Here is a 20,107-nt window from a genome sequence, read left to right as displayed (position 1 = left end):
TAATGAAAATATATGTTTATAATTTATTTGTGTATAATTCGTGATCACGCGTCAACAGTGAACAATACGATAAACAAGAAAAATAAATAATGAGAGAAATAGATTAAAAATTAGAGAATCAGCGCCACCTTTAGAATACCGCAAATGAAACATATAAAAAAAAATAATGAGATAAAACGGATATAAAATAAGAATTAACTTTTAATGCCATCTTTTGATTGATAAAAGAATTTCATCAAATATCTTTTTTAAAATATTCAAGAGAGGATGTTAAAAGCTAATTCTTATTTTACTTTATCCTGCTTTTAAAGAGATATCTTTACCAAGAGATGGCGATAAAAGTTAATTCCTACTATCTATCCTTTTCTCAATATTTTCTGTCCTTTCTTTATGTGTTTCATTTGCGGCACTCTGAAGATAGCGCTGATTCACTAATTTTTAGCCTCTCTATTTTTCTCTCATTATTTACATTCCTTGTCTTTTTGCTTTGCGAAATTCATAGATAGAACTTCGATATTTAATTTTATTATTCTTTTTATAAAATTATTGATCTTTTTATAAATATTAATATTTATATTTTTTATAAAAAATTTCATAAATTGATTTTTTTTATATAATAAAATATATGAATATAATTTTTAATTTATGAGCTGATTGAACAGAATTCAATTCATATATGATTCTGTTTACTATCAATAGCAATAAAAAAATCTATAAATAAAATTCAATGTAATATAAATTAATAAATAATTTATAAAAGAATGTATTAAAGAAATTATTTTTAAAATTTTGATTTTATTAATTTTTGTGATTGAACTCTATATAATTCTTATGTTAACTACATTAAACATATTAGAGAATATTTTTGAAATATAATATTCTATTAAATATTAATCTATATTTGCAATATTTTTGTTGAATCGGTAATATTGAAAATGACATAAAAATGATAAAGGTATTCTCTGAAGCATGGAACAAAAATACATTGGATGTTAGATCTATTCTATCTCTTGTTTGAGGTCTAACCTTTACAAAGAGAATCCACGGTACTTATCGAAATAAAACAAACTCTTGACAGGTGTCTCACGAAAGGAAAAATGGCAAAATATTTAAATTGTGGATTCTTTTTAATATTTTTTATCCTAAATTTAGGTAAGACAAAAAGAGCGTGAAATTTCATTTTAAAAATATAATAAATAAAATTATCATATTAAGAAAGTAAATAATTTTTAACAAGCAAATAATTCAATAAAATATAAAGTTATAAAATTATAAAATTTTTATTTATTTTATTTTTTAAATTTCATTTTTTCAAGTTTTTATCAGTTAGAAACATCGAAAATTTTGTTCATTATATGTATAAAACAAAATTATTAGATTTGTGTAATAAAATTAACAAATGTAAAATTTTTATTTATAGCGGCTGCAGAACGAATAAAAGATATGATTTACATGAATTTTGAAGGAGTTGCTGCTTGTTTTCGTAGACACAATGGAACACATCAATTTGGATGTTCTTGTAAGTTTATAATGTTAAATTGCATTATTCTTTTTTTCATAATTTAGTTTTATGCAAAAAATTTAATTTTCAATTTCTTCTATATAATAATTTTGCTTTATTTTAAATATATTTATTAATAAAGTTAATTTACATAAAATATTATGCTGTTTGTTATAGCAAATAGGTCAGGAAGTGTTGGCATTATTCATTTAGTTGAAGGTGAAAGTGATATTAGGTGGCTTGAATACAATGCAACTGCTGGAGAATATACTGTAGTTCTTACATTTTCTATGTTCACCAGAAATACATTATTTAGATTAAGAAATACACATAAAATAAATGGAGTTTTATTAGCTAGAAATATTAGTCAACCACGTCCTGATTTTTATTCTCCTGAAGATACTTGTCCTAATAGATATTCAGGATATAAAAAATGCAATGATACTTCTCCATGGAATCCTAGTGGATCTTCATTACTTATGGAAGATTGGCCTTTCCCAATGTTTTATACAGAGGTTGGCTTTAAATTTTTTATGTTATTTATTCTTAAAAGTTATATTTTTCTCTTTTATTTTTACTTATTATAGTATTTCTAAATTATCTATTTTAATTTTAATTTTAGAATCAAACACTGATAGAAGCTATAAGATCTTGCTTTTTGACACATAATGCACATGATTTAAAAAATCAAAAATATAGACCATTATGTGCATTAGAAATGAAATCATTCATGTTTGCTGCAATTAATTCTGAATCTTGTATTAAACGTAGTGATTTTAAGTTAAATTTCAATCCAACACAATTTTGTGATCCATTGGGAGATAGGAATATATATTGGCCTTTAGCTCCCATAAATAAAGATAACAATTCCATAATATTAGTAATAGCCAGATTAGATGCCTCTTCTTTATTTGATGGAATATCACCTGGAGCAGGAAATGTAGTTACAGGATTAGTAACTCTACTTGCAACTGCTTATTATTTGAATATCTTAGCTAAAGATATTGTATTGAATAGTAAGTATGACAATGTACAATATAAATTATGTAAATAGTTTTTATAATTAATTGTCTTTATATTTTTTTTTCCAGACACTAATGTTGTCTTTGCTTTATTAAATGGCGAAGCTTTTGACTATATAGGATCTAGTAGACTAATTTATGATTTGAAAGAAGGTAATTTTAATGCATTAGGTGGAGTAAATTTAAAATTTGATGATATTAAGAGTGTAATTGAATTTGGTCAGCTGACTAAAGGAAAATTATACATACATTCTAATAATGCACAAAATGACGAAATAATAAATAAAATTAGTACAGTCTTACATGCAGATATTATGGAAAATAGTGTTCCACCTACATCTATACAGAGTTTCTTAGAAGAAAAACCAAATTTAACTGCCATTGTTATAAGCAATCATGGTAAAAAATTTGAAAATAAATATTACAATGGAATTTTGGATGATGCAGAAAGTCTTAATTTTAATAGGTATTAATATTAATTTTTTTTGATAATTTAAATTTTATATATAAGTATATTTTTATCTTAATTTCTTATTATATAAAATATTTTTTGCTAGGAGCGGCATAAATGAGCTTGCAACTTTTTTAGCAAAAATAGCAGTTGATGTCGCTAAAATTCTTTATAAAGAAGTATCTAGTAATGAGCCTCCATCCACAGATGATTCTTCTGTTGAATATCAGATTTCGGAAATGTTGATTTGTTACCTAGAAAGTGCTAACTGCCCTTTATTTCATGCTGTTTCACCTCCAAATGCCAAATTAATTAATCAAGTTTTATCATTATATGTTGGTGTACATAGAGTACCGAATACTGCCACTACATTAACTGGTCAACTTCTTGCATATTTGACTAGAGAAGAAGTTCCACATATGACAGAAGCGACATGTTACGAAAATCATCTTATTTGGATGGATGATTATAATTCTACAGGTTTATGTATAAATTCTACTGTAAATTACAGTACAGCTATGAGTCCTGCATTTATAATTGATGGTAAATTTATTAAGTTATTATAAACTAGTTTTTTGAAAAAGCATTAAATTTTTATATTTTGAATAGGATACGATATGAAATCAGGAGTTTATTCAACATGGACAGAATCTATATGGCAAACTTTAAGTGTAAGAATGTTTCTGAAGCCTTCAGTAGCTACAGAACAACTTACTATGATTTTAGGGACTTCAGTAGCTAGTATATCATTCGTCCTTGTATGGTTCATTAATTCCCGGGCTGATATATTGTTTAATTCAAGGTAATTTAATAATTTTAATATGAAAAATGAATAATATTGAGTTAATTGATTACTATGTTAAGTATTAAAGAAATTTGTTTTAGAAGAAGTCTAAACTGTTAGGGATACGCTGCGGACCACATATCAATGGCCAGATTGGATCATCGGGAAAACGAAAATGTTCCAGTAACTAGCCTTTGAATATATGGTACGCTCTCGGACAATTTTTATACCTCAATATATTTCGATGCCACCGATTTCTAATTATTATGTTATCATTATGTTATGATAACAATTTAATCAAATTTTTGCACCTGTTGTTATAGTATAATGGAAATATTCACGCGTTCGCTTAATTTATCACGTCTCTTTATATTTTCATGTATATGCATAAATGTATAATATGTGTACTCAATGAATTCATGGAATTTTTTTAAATTCCATAAAAAATTAATACGAGAGTATTACATCCGTATCTCAAGATAATCAGGGTATATTAACATTAAAAAATCTATTAAATTCATAGTTCATTAGAATTTTGTACACGATTACATATATGTATTTTATTTATATACATAAATACGTATAACATTTATAGATAGTATGATATACATAATATTTTCGAGGATTATTTAATTCCACATTGATTTTTTCTTATTCATGAACATTTATGATTATAAATGTCATGTATTTGATTCATATTATAGTAAATTGTTGACAATTTGTGGTATATCTATCGAAATGTAATAATTTTAATTAATTTTATATTTTTCTGTTTATTTATTATAGTTATCTTGTTTGGAAATGAATGATGTTAATGCAGGATATTTAATTTGTTTTTGCTCATGATAGCTAAAAATTAGATAATTAATTATATGAAATACTTAAATGCAATAGTAATGTAATATATATATATATATAAAATATACATAAATTTTTTTCTAATCATTATCATAAAAATATAAAAAATTTAAATTTAAATTGCAATAAGAATTTTTTTGATTAAAAAGCAATTTGAAATTGTATTCTTTCAGCTTTTCATATTTTGCATATTTACAATATTTTATTCATTAATTATTAATTTTTCTTAATATAAGAAATATATAAAAAAATAAGATTATTTGATCTAGAAATTCATACAAAAATTATGTAAGTAAAAGAAGTAAGTAAAAAAAATTAGAATTTTTTTGTCAAAAATTAAAATAAATCATTGTAAAAAAAATATTTTTTTTTAGAAATATTTGTAAATATGTAATCTAATTTGAGCGCATTTTATAAAAACAATGTAAATATGTTATAAAAAAAATATTATTTACTAAATTTTTTTTTAAATCTCTTTCTTCATTATATAGGATCATTTATAAATACTTATATACTTATAACTTCTTGCAATTTCATACTTTTTTAAAAATATATAAGTACGATAAACAATGTAATTGACTGGTATTTTGTTAAGTATGAATACATAGTCTTATTAATAATAATAAAATATTTTATATGATAAATGTAAACAATTTATATTTTATTTAAATTTTCCTGTTCTTCTAAATTATAATTTACTTTATTTTATGAAGATATATTTCTTCTATTAAATATTTTTATTAATATATTATAATTAAATCAAACATGTAATCATTTGTTGGAAACAATTAATATCTGAAGGTTACTTTAAAAATTAGAAACACATTTTGCAAGCGTGATGGCGTTTATTATTAATAAACAATTTATTTAACAGGACCTTGATGTACACGAGAAAGAAGTATTCACGTTGTTTACTTATGCTTTTTTTTTTAATATGTATGTAAATATGTAATATGTTTAATTTACGATTTAAAATTTCAAGTTAGGAATGAACCTTTCAATGTCCTATAATTTTTTGTTATATATTTGCATATAGATTTTGTAATATTGTACAAATATTTATTAATTTATATTTCTTTTAGATTTTTTGAGTATTTGTAAAATATATAAGCTATAACATATTTCTTATAAATATTTCATTGGTATAATTAAATAATAAAATATAATAAGACAAATTTGAGAAGAGAAATATTGATAAACAAAAAAAAAAGAAACTGATAGTTTATAATGCAATTAACAAAAAGAAAATTTAAAATTTGTTTGAAAAATTTGTTTTAACAAATTTGTAAAATAAGATGAAAAAATATAATAATCTTTGCATTTATATAGTAAAATAATAAAATTTTTTTAATATTTTGTGCATTGCATCTTAATACATGGATAATATATGTGTATAATATAATTTTAAAAATTTTCTTTTAAAATAGAAATTTTTTTAAGTTATAATATTGTAAAATAAAAATGAAATATTAATGATATAACAAATCATGAGACAATATGCGAAATATAATACATTATATATATTCTTAGTATATTAATTATATATTCTATAAAAATTTATAGAAGATAAGCAAATTTTAGACAATCAGATATTGAACTTAATTTTATATCAAAAGATTTTTATTATTATTATTTTTGGTCCATTCCTACTTTTTTAATTATTTTAGAGCTTGCATTTCAATCAATTGATGCAATAATAGATTTGGAGATCTATTCTCATATATTGAAACAGTGAAAATATTTACATTTTTGAATTTTAATATTTTTATTTATATTATTAATATATAATTCGTCCAATATTTTTGAAATTGTTAATTATAATAAATTTACATCTTTTACTACTTTCTGATTACTTAAAGAAATATATGGAATATTAATTTCTTTTTCAAAATATTAAAGTTTCTAAATCAAGTATATTCAATAAGAAGTATAGATTGCACAAAAACTCATAAAAAAAACAATATTTTAAACAAATCTACGGATCAAGCACTAAATTTTTTCAATGCAAGCTCTAATTTTTTCATTTAATTATTTCTGGCAAATGTATTTATCTATGTATTTGTTTACGAGTTTTTTTGTATTGTGTGTTCGTGTTTATTTTGAATTAATTCATAATTTTCGGTATACAAGTATGAAGTAGGAGGCTGGGCACCGCCCACCGAATTATCACAGTCGTCTGGTGCCGCAGCACATACGTATACGTGGTTCAGCCTTATAACCTACCTCTTAATCTATCATTATTTTATAATTATACTTAAGAGTGTACAGTATAGTCCCGTACTAGGTGATTGACGCGATACGAACTGATCCTTAGTTCTATTCTTTTACGTAGAGTGCGAATTTATTGCTGGTACTTGTAAATACAAACGATCTAAGTACGAGCGATTGTAGATTTTTTTATTAGTTATTGCTTCTATTAAAGACGAAAGCAAAGTAGAAAATAGCATTAAATAATATTCTTTCAAATTAATTTTCTCGTTGATTTTTTTGTTTGTTTGTTTTTTTTTTCATAACTTTATCCACAATCGTTCGACCTACTTTTTTTTTTTTTACTTACATCACTACACCGTATAAGGAGCTATACTGTATAATGAAAGCTGTCTTCAATTGATGATATCGTTTTACTAAGCCTCGATCAACTTGTTTCTTTCTTCTAAAAGTTTTTTAACAGTTTCAAGCAGTTTCAACTATTCGAGTAGAAATCGGTTTGTATCGTACAATGCTCAGAAAAAGCTCGTAAGCTACTAATGGAAGCACCTTGTGCCTGTTCGGCTATGTACATCAATTACATTTCGGAATAAATATAAAACTCCAATTAATAAAATAAATCTGATTTAAATGATAGAACTTATAACTTTTTTTTTTCTTAACAGATCAAAAATCACTTAAATTTTTATATATTTGTAATTAAGTATATATTTGCTATTTTCTCATCATTGCATCCGTAAAATTTAACCTTATTATTTTGTTATAATCTTTTAATAAAAGAACAATGATCAAAAATCTACTATGCAGACAATTCTCTAATTGTTTCAATCAATGGATTAGCGTTCATTTATTAGCTATATGACTATAAATTTCTAGATACATGTAATGGCCACGTTAGAAATCAAGAGAGTGCTGTATACTAACACTGACATCGGTATAGTTTATTAAAAAATTCTGAATTCATTGCAAACGAATATTTTCTTTTTTTTTTAAGTTCTTGAATAATGCTTATTAATTTCATCTTAACATATTTTATAAATCTGTAAAATATAATTAAATATACGAAAATAGTTTCCGTTGCAGCTGTAAAAAATAAAATACAATAGCGATCATTTTTAAATAGATTGAAAGAACAGTAAAAGAAATGAAAGAAAATTATTGTTAATCGTTTCCTTAGGCAATTACATTTTTATATGTTTAAATGATTATTTAAAAAATGCTTGCTTTTTTTTAGAATAGCACTTCGAAGGCAGTCAAAGATCTGAGAAGCATATTTGAACAATGTTGAAAATGTGATGGACGGAACGCTTGGAAATAATTAAAGAACAATCGAAGACAAGTATATAGGAAGAGCATATATATATATACATGATTAATTATCATGAAATTTAAAACAATTTCCATTGATTTTTTAATTAAAAATTACATCTTGCTAAGTATTCAGCACTCGCGATCTGGAGGACAACTGTCAGTAAAACGCAACCAATCATATGCAGACAGCGAATGTATGAACACTTACATCCCTAAGATGGCATGTGTCGAGGAGCTTTAGACTTTTTTCTCTGTTGTTATAAGAGAGTTATTATTAATCATATTCTTCTTCATTTTTTCCTCTTGTTTTCTTCTTGGACAATCGCACTAATGTTATTTCCCTTTATTTCTAATAATTCTTGTATATTGTATATGTACAGCAGTACCACATTTGTTCAACTGCGATACACGCATTTTTTTTAAAGACGACACTTAGAGTTTAAAAATATAATCATCATATATTTAAAGTAGCATTATATTATCATTGTTGTTGTTATCGTTATTAGTCGTAATAGTATTATTATTAATAATAATATTATTGTTATTATTATTATTATTATTATTATTATTATTATTATTATTATTATTATTATTATTATCTTGGAGGGATAGCACTTCGCTATGTCACGACACTGCAGAGCTGAACAAAGACTAAACGCGGAAGTTACCACGCTCTTTAATGGCACGAAGAGTACAAGACTGAGATTGTTACCGTCTTATTGACCGATCATCATAATCATCTATTAATTCATCATGATTTTTTGACAGTTAAATTTTTCTTTCACTTTTTGATAGTTGGCGATCGATCACAAAAACATATCTCGTCTATTTTAAATGTAATAGCATAATATCATCATAGCTTATTTTAATTAGGAAGGGTTGAGAACGACCGTTCATTGTCGTTATTAAGATTTCTATATTATACATAGTCTCATATGGACGATTTCGATAACGCTATAGAAAGTACTAAGTATATACAGAAATATTTTTATTTCTGTCAGAACTATTCAAAAGTTAAGTTAACTATATGAGGCTCATTGAACCAATAAATAGTTAGACGATGATCTTCATTTTTTACTTAAAATACTATTAGTCTTCCGTTCATAAATCCGTCCAGAATTTATAAAATAAATGTAATTAATAAAAATTGTTATTTTCTTTTTTTTTTTGTAGAAATTATGGTTTGTAATCATATACTGCTCTTGTTCTGTTTTTTTTTTATTATTGTTAAACATTGAAAGACGTTTGCTGTAAAGTCAAGAAAACGCATTTCGAAAGAAATAAAGTTTTGATATAAAAATATATAAACATTAACGTTGAGTTTTTTGTTGTCACCTTAGATTTAACTTTTTTTTTTTTATCATTAAATGAGTGAAACGTTTGTTCATACTCTACACCATAGAAAAGAATGTACATATTACAGGCAAATGTGTTTGTTACGACCTCTAACAATCTCTCGTAGCGTAAATATTCAAGTTTTTTTCGAAAAATAATTTGTTCCTACAAATTATTGACATAAGAACCACGCTTTAATTAATTAAACGATGTTCAACAAATATCGTAGATCTATGGTTTAATAAATGATACAAATGATAACTTATACTACACATGTAGTATTTTCATTCGTTATCCTAAACTATATTATGCAAATTAACAATCGTTAAAAAGAAACAATCGCGAGAAACAAAGAACTATTTTAGGGGAAAAACTGCTACAATGTAGCTTATTTATCAACGATTCAATAGAACTGATTAAATAACAATCCTAAGTTTCATCATATTCAAAATTTGCTTTCTATAAATCGATTAATGAATCTTTTTCATATCATGATCATATTGTTCTTGCGGACAATATAGTGGGAGAAAAAGAAAAGGAAAAAAGAAGAGAACATATTTCATAATCGAATTATACAATATTTCTTTTCAATCTTTCTCGGACCGTAGTTAATGAATAATGACGCTTAAAAACGCTAAGATGCTCCATGGATAGAAAAGGAGATCGAAACTATCGGATCCGATAAGAGAGCGTGATAACCTCGACCAATAATACCCTTGATTTTCGCGAGAATAATTACGTATTTGACAGTTAAAGCGAAATCTATTCTCGAATACCTTAATACTGTAATGAGCAACTGGATTTGAAGGTACCGTAAAGAGGTTGATGTTTCGATGATCGACAGAGGTCAGTGAAGATCATCTTCATCGCTATCATTACCATCTTTCGATCTATCGGCACCTCCCTCACCGTCGCTGGAGCCTGAATCGCTCCCAGAGTCTTCAGATTGCCAGCCGCCTCCTTGCTGTTGTTGTACGTGTTGATGTTGTACCACGTGCTTTGATACTTTGTGACGTTTTCCAGCACGTTGCACTGAATCTGCCCCGGCACCATCGAGCATTGGCTGAAGAATTCGTCGACGAGCATTGATGAACCAGTTATTAACTTGTAATAACGTTAAGTTCGTTTGACTTGCAATTTGACGTTTCTCATCCTCCGTGGGATATGGGTGCTATATGAAATAATAAATGTAAATATTTTTTTTTTTTTATTTTATTCTACAATGTAACAAAAGTAACTAGTATAGCACAATTTCGTTATATTAGTTGGAGAAGATATAATACAATTATAAATTGAATTAATGATTAAATAAAAATTATACTTACAACTAAATGTTCAAAAAGCCAAGTTCGCATAATGCTCGTAGCTTGTTTAGGTAAGACACCTCGTTTTTGTCTTCCTTTTTTAACGCTACTATGATTACCTCCATGACTACTACTGTGATTGGAAGTAGTAGTACCAGTGCCACATACTTCGTCTTCATCTTCGCTTGGTGCAGGTGAAGGAGAACCCGCCACAGTGATATCTAAGCATAATAAACAGGATATATTTATTATAGTAAAAGAACGTATTTCACACAAAAATGATATTTCTTTCATTAATTTCAGATTATTAGTTTAATTCACATTTTTAATTAGTAATTAATATTCAAGTGAAAACATTAGTCATTGGTAAGGAAGAACCAAGTTCATCTAACCAAAATACTTTTCATCATTCGCATCTCCGACATCGACGTATTCATTTTCACGCTCTTGTAAAGCAAGAAGGCCCCAATAGCCAGCCTCTTCTAAATATATTCTGTCGCCAATATTCACATAGTCCATATCATCTATAATCGTAAGTTGATAATTCTTACGTTTAAATCAACATCTTTAATTTTCTTTTTTAAGCTCAACAATTTTTGGCGTTACAATCAAAAATATTATTCAAAAATGTTATAATTAAATGTTATCAAATAATCTGTATTGAAACCTTTTTCTGAAGCGTCCCTAATTGTAAAATCTTATTTGAACAAACTATGCAAAATAATTAAAGGAATTTCCAATCATCCAACATCTAATGCAAGATCAAGAATAATTCCAAACACTGAAGAAAGAATAAAGAAAAAATTAATAAAAAGAAGAAGCAACAGTTTAAAAAAATTACTCATTAATAGTAAAAAATCAGAAATATTAATAAACCTACCTTGACCAAGATACATATCGTTGACTGGCGCACAGGAATGAGCACCGATCTGCGAAAGGGGTGTACTTCCATGCACCGTAGAAGGTGATAGAGGATCGTCATGGTCTTGACTGGAGGATCTATTTGAGCGTTGAGCAGTGGAAGATGATCGCACCGACGACGGCCTGTCGTTACCGGTTTCCTCTTGCGCAGCCAACTGACTCGCACCACCGTTCTCCGACAGGATATCACCTCTGCTCACTCTGAATCCGTTAGCTCCCGACTCAACATCATTGCCTGTAGAAGACAGCACCTGGGAAATATATGTCGCAACTAGCCGTCAGAGAGCAGGGGTGGGGTTCTATAATATTTTGAGCGATGCGCAAGTATCACTCATTTTTTTTTTCTTTTAAAATAATTTTAAAATTAATTGTCTGATCCAAGTACATGTCAAATTTACTATTAGAATTGTTTTGATTAATGATTTATATATACATATATGTATATATATATATATATATATATAAATCACTTAGAAACTGTTCTTATCTAAAGAATTTATAACATGCTGTTAATTTTGGAATAATTTAATGAAAATTTAAAGAGAGACAAAAAAGAATTGGGAAACATTTAGTCTTTTACACAGGTATTGAACAATTTGAGAATTTATAAAGGATCTATTATATATGGCATATAATAATTATGTATTTACACAAATATTAAATACTAAATATAATATAAAAACTAAATATTTTTTTTTATTACTTGTTATCATTAAAGTCATCAAAATTTCCCCCTCAATCAATATTATTAATTTAATAACTACCATTAAACACAAAACTTAGATCAGAATATTTACAAGAGTTAATCATTCAAGCAATATTTCTATTCTTATTTTATAACTTGATACTTCATTTTGTTATTTTAAAAATGTAACTTATATAAGGTATATGCGGTAGTAATGTTAATAAAAAGAAAACTTAGATTTAGTTACAGTTTCAACTTAAAGAATTAAAACAGAGGCAAAGATAGCGTTTCGAGATTATATTCGCGATTCTTGCGCATTACTAAAAAAAGGATAACTACTTAGGTAAAGGGGGAAACAGGCTAGGCCGTTTTACATGTTCAAAATAATATCTAACCTGCAAAGGACTGCTCCCGTTGCTGCCACTCGATGGACCCATATCGTGTCCATGGTGACTGTAATCGCTGCGTAGCAGATTCTCGCTTTGCATCTTGCCCTTCAGGCATGTGATGTATCTGTTGCAAAAGTCCTTGCACAGTTCCTGCACTTTTTCCAGTTCGAGTAGATGAATTCGTAGCACCTGTATCGCCTTGATCATCTACGTTGGCAGGGGCACAAAACAATATAGACGAGTGAACGATTTTCTTTTCATATCGAACTGCGTAGCATCGCTTATTATCTTTTCTTTGTTTTGCAAAAAAAATTCGATTCTTTTTTTTAAATTTAAAAAATTTTCTAAATGTCTAGAGATTTAAAAAATTTAAAAAATTTTTAATTTTTACATATAATTCTGAAGTGGATATATATATATAATAAATTTTTTTTCAGAAATATAAATAAATATATATATTTTCTCAAACGTATATAATAAATTGGATTTTTTAACGATAAAAAATTTGTTATTATTAACAATATTAATATGTTAATGATCCTTTTACTCTATTTTCTATTTTTCTTTTAAAAAACTTTACTGTCATTATTGCTTTATTTAATTCAGTTTTCAAAAAAATTTTCATTGAGTTGCAATACAAATACAAATTATAATGAAATATTTTAAAATTAAATTATTTAAGAGACTCACTAAACCGTCAATTTCGGGGTCATTGATCAGAAATGGCTTTCGGTCTCTTTCTTGGTGTTGGACGAAGGCCTGTATGTCCATGTTGAAACTTTCGGACGTTGAATTGTCCGAGCTCTGAGTAGCTTGTTCGCATCTTTCGAAAAGTAACGCGAGCAATGGAAAGAGGGGATGTTTGTACACTGCCCTCTTGTCTGCTTCGAATTGAGCCTGATCTTGATGAGTTGTGTAATCGGCAACCCCACTTGCAGGGTCCTGATCGTAGCCAGGAGTCACCATTGCTAGCGCCACGGCGGTGCTACCCTCTTGCATTCTGCATTAATATGATCAAATTATTATCTTTTTCTTTCCGTTGTCAAAATTAAATTTTTCTATATAGAAAACTTCATAGAACTTGTATACCTATCATTCCTGTCTAGCAGCTTCCATCGTTGCTCAGCTCCTCCGAAGTCTCTTATATTTGAATATTCTTTGATTTATTTTCGATCTTCCGGTAATTTACAAAATTATACTAAAATAAGAAAGAAATGAAAAATATTAAATCCATTATTATAAAATTAAAAAAAATAATTGATTAATTTATGTATAAGATTGAATTTATGTTTCTAATTTGAAAATAAAATATATTATAAAAATAGTAAGATAAAAATATCGTATATTTTATAAAATATTCTTGCGTATTTCGAGTAGAGATGAGCCAGAGAGCGAAGGGAAAAAAAGAAAGAGACGGAGAAGGAGGGAATCGTCGTGGCACGAAGAACCAAACGATGCGCGGCACTGCATTTAAATGTCATCGTTAGACGGTCTCAACACCATCAGCACTGTTGCTGGCACTAGTTCTGCTTCCCATTCCGAACGTTCCTTTTGAATTTCCCCCAATCCCCATACACGTTCCCTCGGTATGAATAAATAAAATACTGCAACACACCACAGGCTGACAAGACGATAGTCGAAAAATCGTAGTTACGAGCAATGCGGGGGAGAAAAAAAAGTGCTAATAATTGAATTAGGGTAATATAATTATCCGGGTCAACTTTTACTGTAAAAAGTCATGGTAATGTTATATCGTTTATATATATATATTTTATCTTATTCAAAAAAATTCTCGAAAGATAATCTTTTTTTTTTGTTTCTAAGAAAAATGTTTTAAGAAAGTTATATCTGCATTTTATAGCAAGAATAGTAATTATTTTAAGATAAGATTAATTATATGTTATATAAAGTGATATTGAAATTGTACTTTATATAATAAAACTAATATATATCATATTTGTAATAATTTTTCTTTGTTTAAGAAGTATGTAAAAAAAAAAATTGTTTTAATTTTTCTAACAAAGAAAAAATAAATTTTCTATTTGTAGACAACAATTATAGACAATAAAATATATAATAAAAACAAAAAATTAAATATTTTATATGCACTTTAGTCTTACACAAAAATATGTAACATTATTTTATAAAAGTTTATATAAAAATTTACTTAGTATACAATTTTTAAATCTAAAAGTAATAAAAAGAATACGCAAAGAATATATGCAATAGAAGAATTGCATTCTTTTTCAAGTAATGAAAAAAATTGTACCCGTGACATTTTATCAAAACTTCTTGTGATGGAATAGTATATCAAAAGATGAGTGAGCGAAAGTATCGATATACAAGAAGAGTTAGATATATTAAAGGGAATACCACGAGGTGGCGTCTGAAGCGATAGAAAAAGGAGCTGGACAGAGGTACCATTACTTGCAAGTGGTGCTTTGAACACACTCGCGTCTTTCCGTTAAACCCGATATTTATTGTGCCAGTCGCCTCTCTCATCGCTTTCATTTAAAAATATTATCGCTGACGGTGAATGGTCAGTATGGTTCATTTTCACGACAGTATCTACACATCGAAACAGCCTTAACGCATTTAAACTTGTTTTTTCCTTTCCTTTTTCATGTTTTTTCTATTTCATTCATATTACGAATTTGAACTTTTATTTAAATATTTATAATAATTATAATTTTTTTACAGATATATATTTATACTATTATTGCTATTACTAGAAAATAAAATTATATATTATTATTCTTTTAAATATTTTTCATGGTAATAATGTTGTGTTCTGCCAACCGTATTTATCGTTCATCAGGAATTTTAACTATCGTTTTGTTATTTCTTTAATTAATTTTTTAATTATTTTAATTTTATACTTGGATACTAAAGGAATATATACATTAATAATTAGTAAAATATTTCTTATATTGCAAGAAATAAACAATGCTACCAACATTTTATTAAAAAATTAAATTAATCAAATATCATTAAAAAAAAATTTTAACAAATAAAATTAAATATCAAAAAAAATATTTCGATATAATTTGTATATATTTTATATTCTAGACATTATAGATGATTAATAAGTTTAATGTTTTTATTTATATTATTGAATTTTAGTTATCTATAATATTAATATAAAATTTGTAGAAATTAAAAATATATATTTTAAATTTATTTAATATAACTTTTAATATAAGAAAAATTTAAAAAATTCAAAAAATTTCTAAAAATAGTTTTAATTAATCGATTAAAATTAAAAGCTAATAAATATTAAATATGAAATACAATATAATGTATGTAATGTAAATAATATATATAAAAAAATATTAATAAATAACAAAAAATAAAAAGAAGAAAGTATAAGAAATAGAAGCATATTTTTTGATTGAAATATCAATAAAAACAAAATCGAGTACGAATTTAAAACCATTTTGAAGTCACGTGTTGTGAATCAAAATGAGACCGTTATTAATTCAAATGAAATGGATTGGCGGAAACTACGTAATGGCGTACATGTATTTTGCTCACGCGATTTGCTGTATAACTCGTTCAACGTGTTGATTTTTTGTACCGACCTAATAATTACTGTGACACTGAAGCTATAAGTAACATATAATTAGAAGTAATCAAAGAATAAAAGATTATAATTTAACCTGGTAAAGAAGCATGAAATTGACGTGTTAATTTGTAAAAAGAATTTACTCTTATTTAAATATAATAACAAAAAAATAACAATAATTATTTAAAAATTATTCTTTTTTCTTTTATTTATTCATTTTTTAAATATTTCTTGAAAAGTTAAATTAAATATATATATATTTATATAGTCATAAAAATTTAAATAATGAAATAATATTATTAAAATTATAAATGAATAAAAAAATATTAAATAGAAAAATTTGGAAACTATGTATCTTAAAGTAACATTTCATCCCTATAGAACAAAGTAATGACATAGCAGCAATGAAACGTGTCTTTACGAGCGTAAATAAGAGGAGAAACAAATCTTTAACCCTTAAGTGCCAGAGCTATAGTAGTTGGTTAGAACATAGTGATCATTTTCGAACATAAGAGAATACTTAAATTCTATTAAGTATATACATCCGTGGCCAAATATTTGTATAAACTTATTTTACTGTTTCTCACTTTTGACATCTTAATTTATAGTATTATTATAATTTTTTATTATCATTATTAATCTATGAATTAAAATTAAAAAAAAATAAATAAATAAAAACTATATTTTCCATGAAAAAATTACTTTGAATCAAATAAAATCATATTTATTCATAAATCCAATGCTAAATATTTATACTAATAAAGTACAAAACATTATTTTTAATTATATTAAAAAAATATTTTTAATTAGAAAATTTACTTTAAAATTCATTTATATATATGTATATTAAGAGCTTTTTTTTTAATATTAAATTTATATAATCTTATTTTTCTCCTTATTTATTATATGTAGACATCAGAAAGCATCGGCAAAAACATTTCGTTATAAGAAACGTTTAACGTGCACACATACCGGTCTGGCACCGAAAGAGTTAATTATGACAAAGATGGTATCCCGTGGGCAAGCGGACTTGTTTACTACCTGTCAGTCATCGGCGTATTAAAACCGGCGTCGTGACGGGCAACAACACCGTGGTAGAAAGAGATGTGAGTTAAAGAACGGCACGGAATCGGTAGTGGGCGTTAATATGAAGCCAGAAGTCGTTTTTCTTTCTCCCTTTCATCGCGAGCCTAACACGAGATAGTCGAACTGTCAGTCAAACGTTCGATAACCAATGGTCGACGATCCCTACTACAGCACGCCGAGGAAGAATCATTTTCATGCGAAGAGGGCGTAGCAAAAACTACAAGAGGCCACCGCTGCCGACGGCGCCGATGCCTCACTGCTGCGCAACGCTCTACCTATAGGGTGCTCGATAAAATTTCTGCGGGAAATTCGAGTTTGTTTTACTACTTCTTTCGTGGCATGTATTTTACAGAATCCTGTAATTTATATGAGAATATTGCCAAAACAAAATTCCTTATTTGTATATTTAATTTAATACGATATATAAAATAAAGTTGAAAATATTTTTATCGTTTATTTTTTGTTATGTGAAAATTTATTTTGATATTTGACACTCTGATATTTCAAAATGTAAAAAAGTTATATCTATAAGAAGTTATATCTAAAGTTATATATATAAGAATAAAAGATGAAAGAATATTTAACTTATAAATATTAGTTTATATAGAAAATTATCTAAATTGCATAATAATTTTTAAATAATTTTCTTTTTTTTTTACAATTATATATTTAAGATAAAAATTTGAAACGAGTAAATCTTGCGTGTGATAAAAGAAAAATTTAAATTTGTTGATTTTATTTTTAAAGTTTATAATAATTTATAACAATAAAAAAGTAATCATAAACGATCAACTTTATTTCTTTTAATTTTCATAATTGGTATGCAAAATCAATTATCCCTTCGGAATTTATATTTCTTTTACATTAAATAATAATTAAATTTTTTTTAATGTAAAAAAATTCACTGCACATTTTTTTTCTTTTTCTTTTAAATATATTTTAAATATTTTAAATATATTATTTAATATATTTATAATATTATTTAATTCATTTGATTAGAAATTTTTCTTTTAAATTAATTCTTCAAAAAATATAATTAATCTATTGTATTTTTTTCACTTAAGTAAAAATTGAATCACAATATTATAATATAATTTGATTCATCGAATATATAGCACACGCTATAAGATAATGATGATACCTCATTGCAGCATCTTTGTCACTCTTTTTTTTCACAACAAATTCTTTGAACGATTTCAACCGGTTTTCTTAATACGATGTAAACACCGATTTTCTCGTTTCACCAGGGATACGCTTACGTTGCAAAGCTCGGAGTTTATCGTTTGACGTAATTCGCTTAGGACGAATTATTCCATTCTAAATGGAAACGCAAACAACTTGACTATGCAACATATCGCTATTACCAATATGAGGTTAAATAGTTGAGTTATAGTATCTGAATTAAATATCATTTGTATTTATTTCTAACTATATTTTGATTTTCATTCTAGTTCTATTATAATAATGATTATATATTTAAATAACGAAAATATATGATAGTTAAATTGATTTCCTTAAAGAAATATTTAATTTGATGACTAATAATTGATTTGGTTAAAAATATTTATAAGAAATATCATACAATAATAAAAATAATAATACATCTTCATGTTAAAATTCCCGCCTCTTATTTTACAATTGACAATACCAATAAACGATCTTATGATAATTGGCTAAATTCTTTTTAAAACGTGATGTTACGTATATCTATTATATGAGTTATATAAATATATTCATTGAGTTATATTCATTGTTAAATAATTAATTCTTTTAAATAAATTTATTACAATTTATTTAAATTATCGATTAAATAAATATGTTTTTGAAAACATAAATTTATACAGCAATTGTTCATTGTATATTTCAAAACAATAAGAGAAAAGAAAGAAAGTGTTTATAATACGCACTATTGCAATAGATAACGAATATCAACTGAGAACCAGTTGATAGTGGGCTTCAGTCGCATGGTGTGCATGATGTCATTTGAAAAAGTCGCTCTTTGAAAGACTCTTAACAATATCGATCGTATCAATCCGCAATTCTGTCAAGGCAGACCGCGAGGAATGGGCGTTCACTGGAGGGCATTGCGCACAAAACAAGTTTTTCGCTTGTATCGGCGCACCAGGAATGAATAAACGAACCTAACCTCACAATTCACAGGTGCACGGTCCAGCGGGAATTAGGTTGATCGAACGATGTATCGAAACAGCTGTTTGCATGACAGTATTCAAGAAAAGATTTATTTCTTAACCACTTACCGTACAAAAAAATCTCGTCCAGATAAAACTTACAGGAACAAAACAACACCGTCCACCACTTTTATTTTTCGAAGATATTTCGGTCGGCGTGTCTGACTAGTCGAAAACTAATTTCCTTTTCGTCCACGTGATACTTGCTGGCTCGATGATAATCGTATATCGATGCCGATCTAACGATCACATGCGCATCAACACAAATCCTTCTGTTTACTACTATTCACGCCGTACAATAAATTAAAGTAATCGGACATTTTTCAACATGCTCCTCCACAATCCTGTCTACTCCTTCCACTGACACGTCTTTTATGACGTCATCGATTCAATACTTTTCGCGAAGGTTTCTCCTCTTCATTGATACACTAACTCCGCAGCAGATGGCGACACTAATGCGATTATCGGTTCATTCAAGTGTCGCTCAAATTAAAGCGC

General features: G+C 26.6%; 2 protein-coding genes and 1 long non-coding RNA gene across 12 annotated transcripts; 2 read left to right on the top strand and 1 right to left on the bottom strand.

Moving 5' to 3' along the window:
- Nucleotides 1-990: 990 nt before the first annotated feature.
- LOC107999006 (nicastrin) lies at nucleotides 991-4,209 on the top strand. 3 transcript variants are annotated; one of them, XM_017058633.3, is made up of 8 exons: nucleotides 991-1,152; nucleotides 1,421-1,519; nucleotides 1,679-2,016; nucleotides 2,124-2,517; nucleotides 2,593-2,989; nucleotides 3,081-3,517; nucleotides 3,584-3,776; nucleotides 3,863-4,209. In XM_017058633.3, exons 1-8 carry the CDS (start codon nucleotides 1,098-1,100, stop codon nucleotides 3,876-3,878), a joined length of 1,929 nt encoding a protein of 642 aa, XP_016914122.1. In that variant the 5' UTR covers nucleotides 991-1,097; the 3' UTR covers nucleotides 3,879-4,209. The 3 variants fall into 3 exon arrangements, with proteins under 3 accessions (XP_016914122.1, XP_016914121.1, XP_016914123.1); XM_017058632.3 differs by having other exon boundaries at nucleotides 3,860-4,209; XM_017058634.3 differs by having other exon boundaries at nucleotides 3,847-4,209.
- Nucleotides 4,210-9,288: 5,079 nt separating this feature from the next.
- LOC107998975 (homeobox protein PKNOX2) lies at nucleotides 9,289-20,018 on the bottom strand. 8 transcript variants are annotated; one of them, XM_017058571.3, is made up of 8 exons: nucleotides 19,679-19,984; nucleotides 13,859-13,967; nucleotides 13,460-13,769; nucleotides 12,776-12,976; nucleotides 11,655-11,946; nucleotides 11,167-11,298; nucleotides 10,796-10,995; nucleotides 9,289-10,641 (listed from the first exon to the last, which is right to left on the bottom strand). In XM_017058571.3, the coding sequence occupies exons 3-8, from the start codon at nucleotides 13,766-13,768 to the stop codon at nucleotides 10,318-10,320; spliced, it is 1,458 nt and encodes a 485-aa protein (XP_016914060.1). In that variant the 5' UTR covers nucleotide 13,769; nucleotides 13,859-13,967; nucleotides 19,679-19,984; the 3' UTR covers nucleotides 9,289-10,317. The 8 variants fall into 8 exon arrangements, with proteins under 8 accessions (XP_016914060.1, XP_061938867.1, XP_061938866.1 ...); XM_062082883.1 differs by lacking the exon at nucleotides 11,167-11,298 and adding an exon at nucleotides 14,134-14,390 and having other exon boundaries at nucleotides 19,679-19,982; XM_062082882.1 differs by lacking the exon at nucleotides 11,167-11,298 and adding an exon at nucleotides 14,134-14,373 and having other exon boundaries at nucleotides 19,679-19,982.
- Nucleotides 15,039-17,874, top strand: LOC133667060 (uncharacterized). Its single transcript, XR_009832169.1, has 2 exons — nucleotides 15,039-15,308; nucleotides 17,247-17,874. It is a non-coding gene; the product is annotated as an uncharacterized LOC133667060 (long non-coding RNA).
- Nucleotides 20,019-20,107: the final 89 nt, after the last annotated feature.

Source organism: Apis cerana, linkage group LG12, assembly GCF_029169275.1.
Source record: "Apis cerana isolate GH-2021 linkage group LG12, AcerK_1.0, whole genome shotgun sequence".
Classification (NCBI taxonomy): Eukaryota; Metazoa; Arthropoda; class Insecta; order Hymenoptera; family Apidae; genus Apis; species Apis cerana.
Note: the sequence above shows the minus strand (reverse complement) of the source record. Positions and strands in the feature narration are given on the sequence as shown.

Excerpts from the sequence above, each read along its gene's own strand:
- LOC107999006 (XM_017058632.3), top strand. The coding sequence starts at position 1,098 with ATGGCAAAATATTTAAATTGTGGATTCTTTTTAATATTTTTTATCCTA. Across the intron at positions 2,518-2,592 it reads TAAAGATATTGTATTGAATA|ACACTAATGTTGTCTTTGCT; the intron begins GTAAGTATGACA and ends TTTTTTTTCCAG. Across the intron at positions 3,518-3,583 it reads TCCTGCATTTATAATTGATG|GATACGATATGAAATCAGGA; the intron begins GTAAATTTATTA and ends TATTTTGAATAG.
- LOC107998975 (XM_017058571.3), bottom strand. The coding sequence starts at position 13,768 with ATGCAAGAGGGTAGCACCGCCGTGGCGCTAGCAATGGTGACTCCTGGC. Across the intron at positions 12,977-13,459 it reads ACCCCGAAATTGACGGTTTA|ATGATCAAGGCGATACAGGT; the intron begins GTGAGTCTCTTA and ends CTGCCAACGTAG. Across the intron at positions 11,947-12,775 it reads ACGGGAGCAGTCCTTTGCAG|GTGCTGTCTTCTACAGGCAA; the intron begins GTTAGATATTAT and ends TATATTTCCCAG.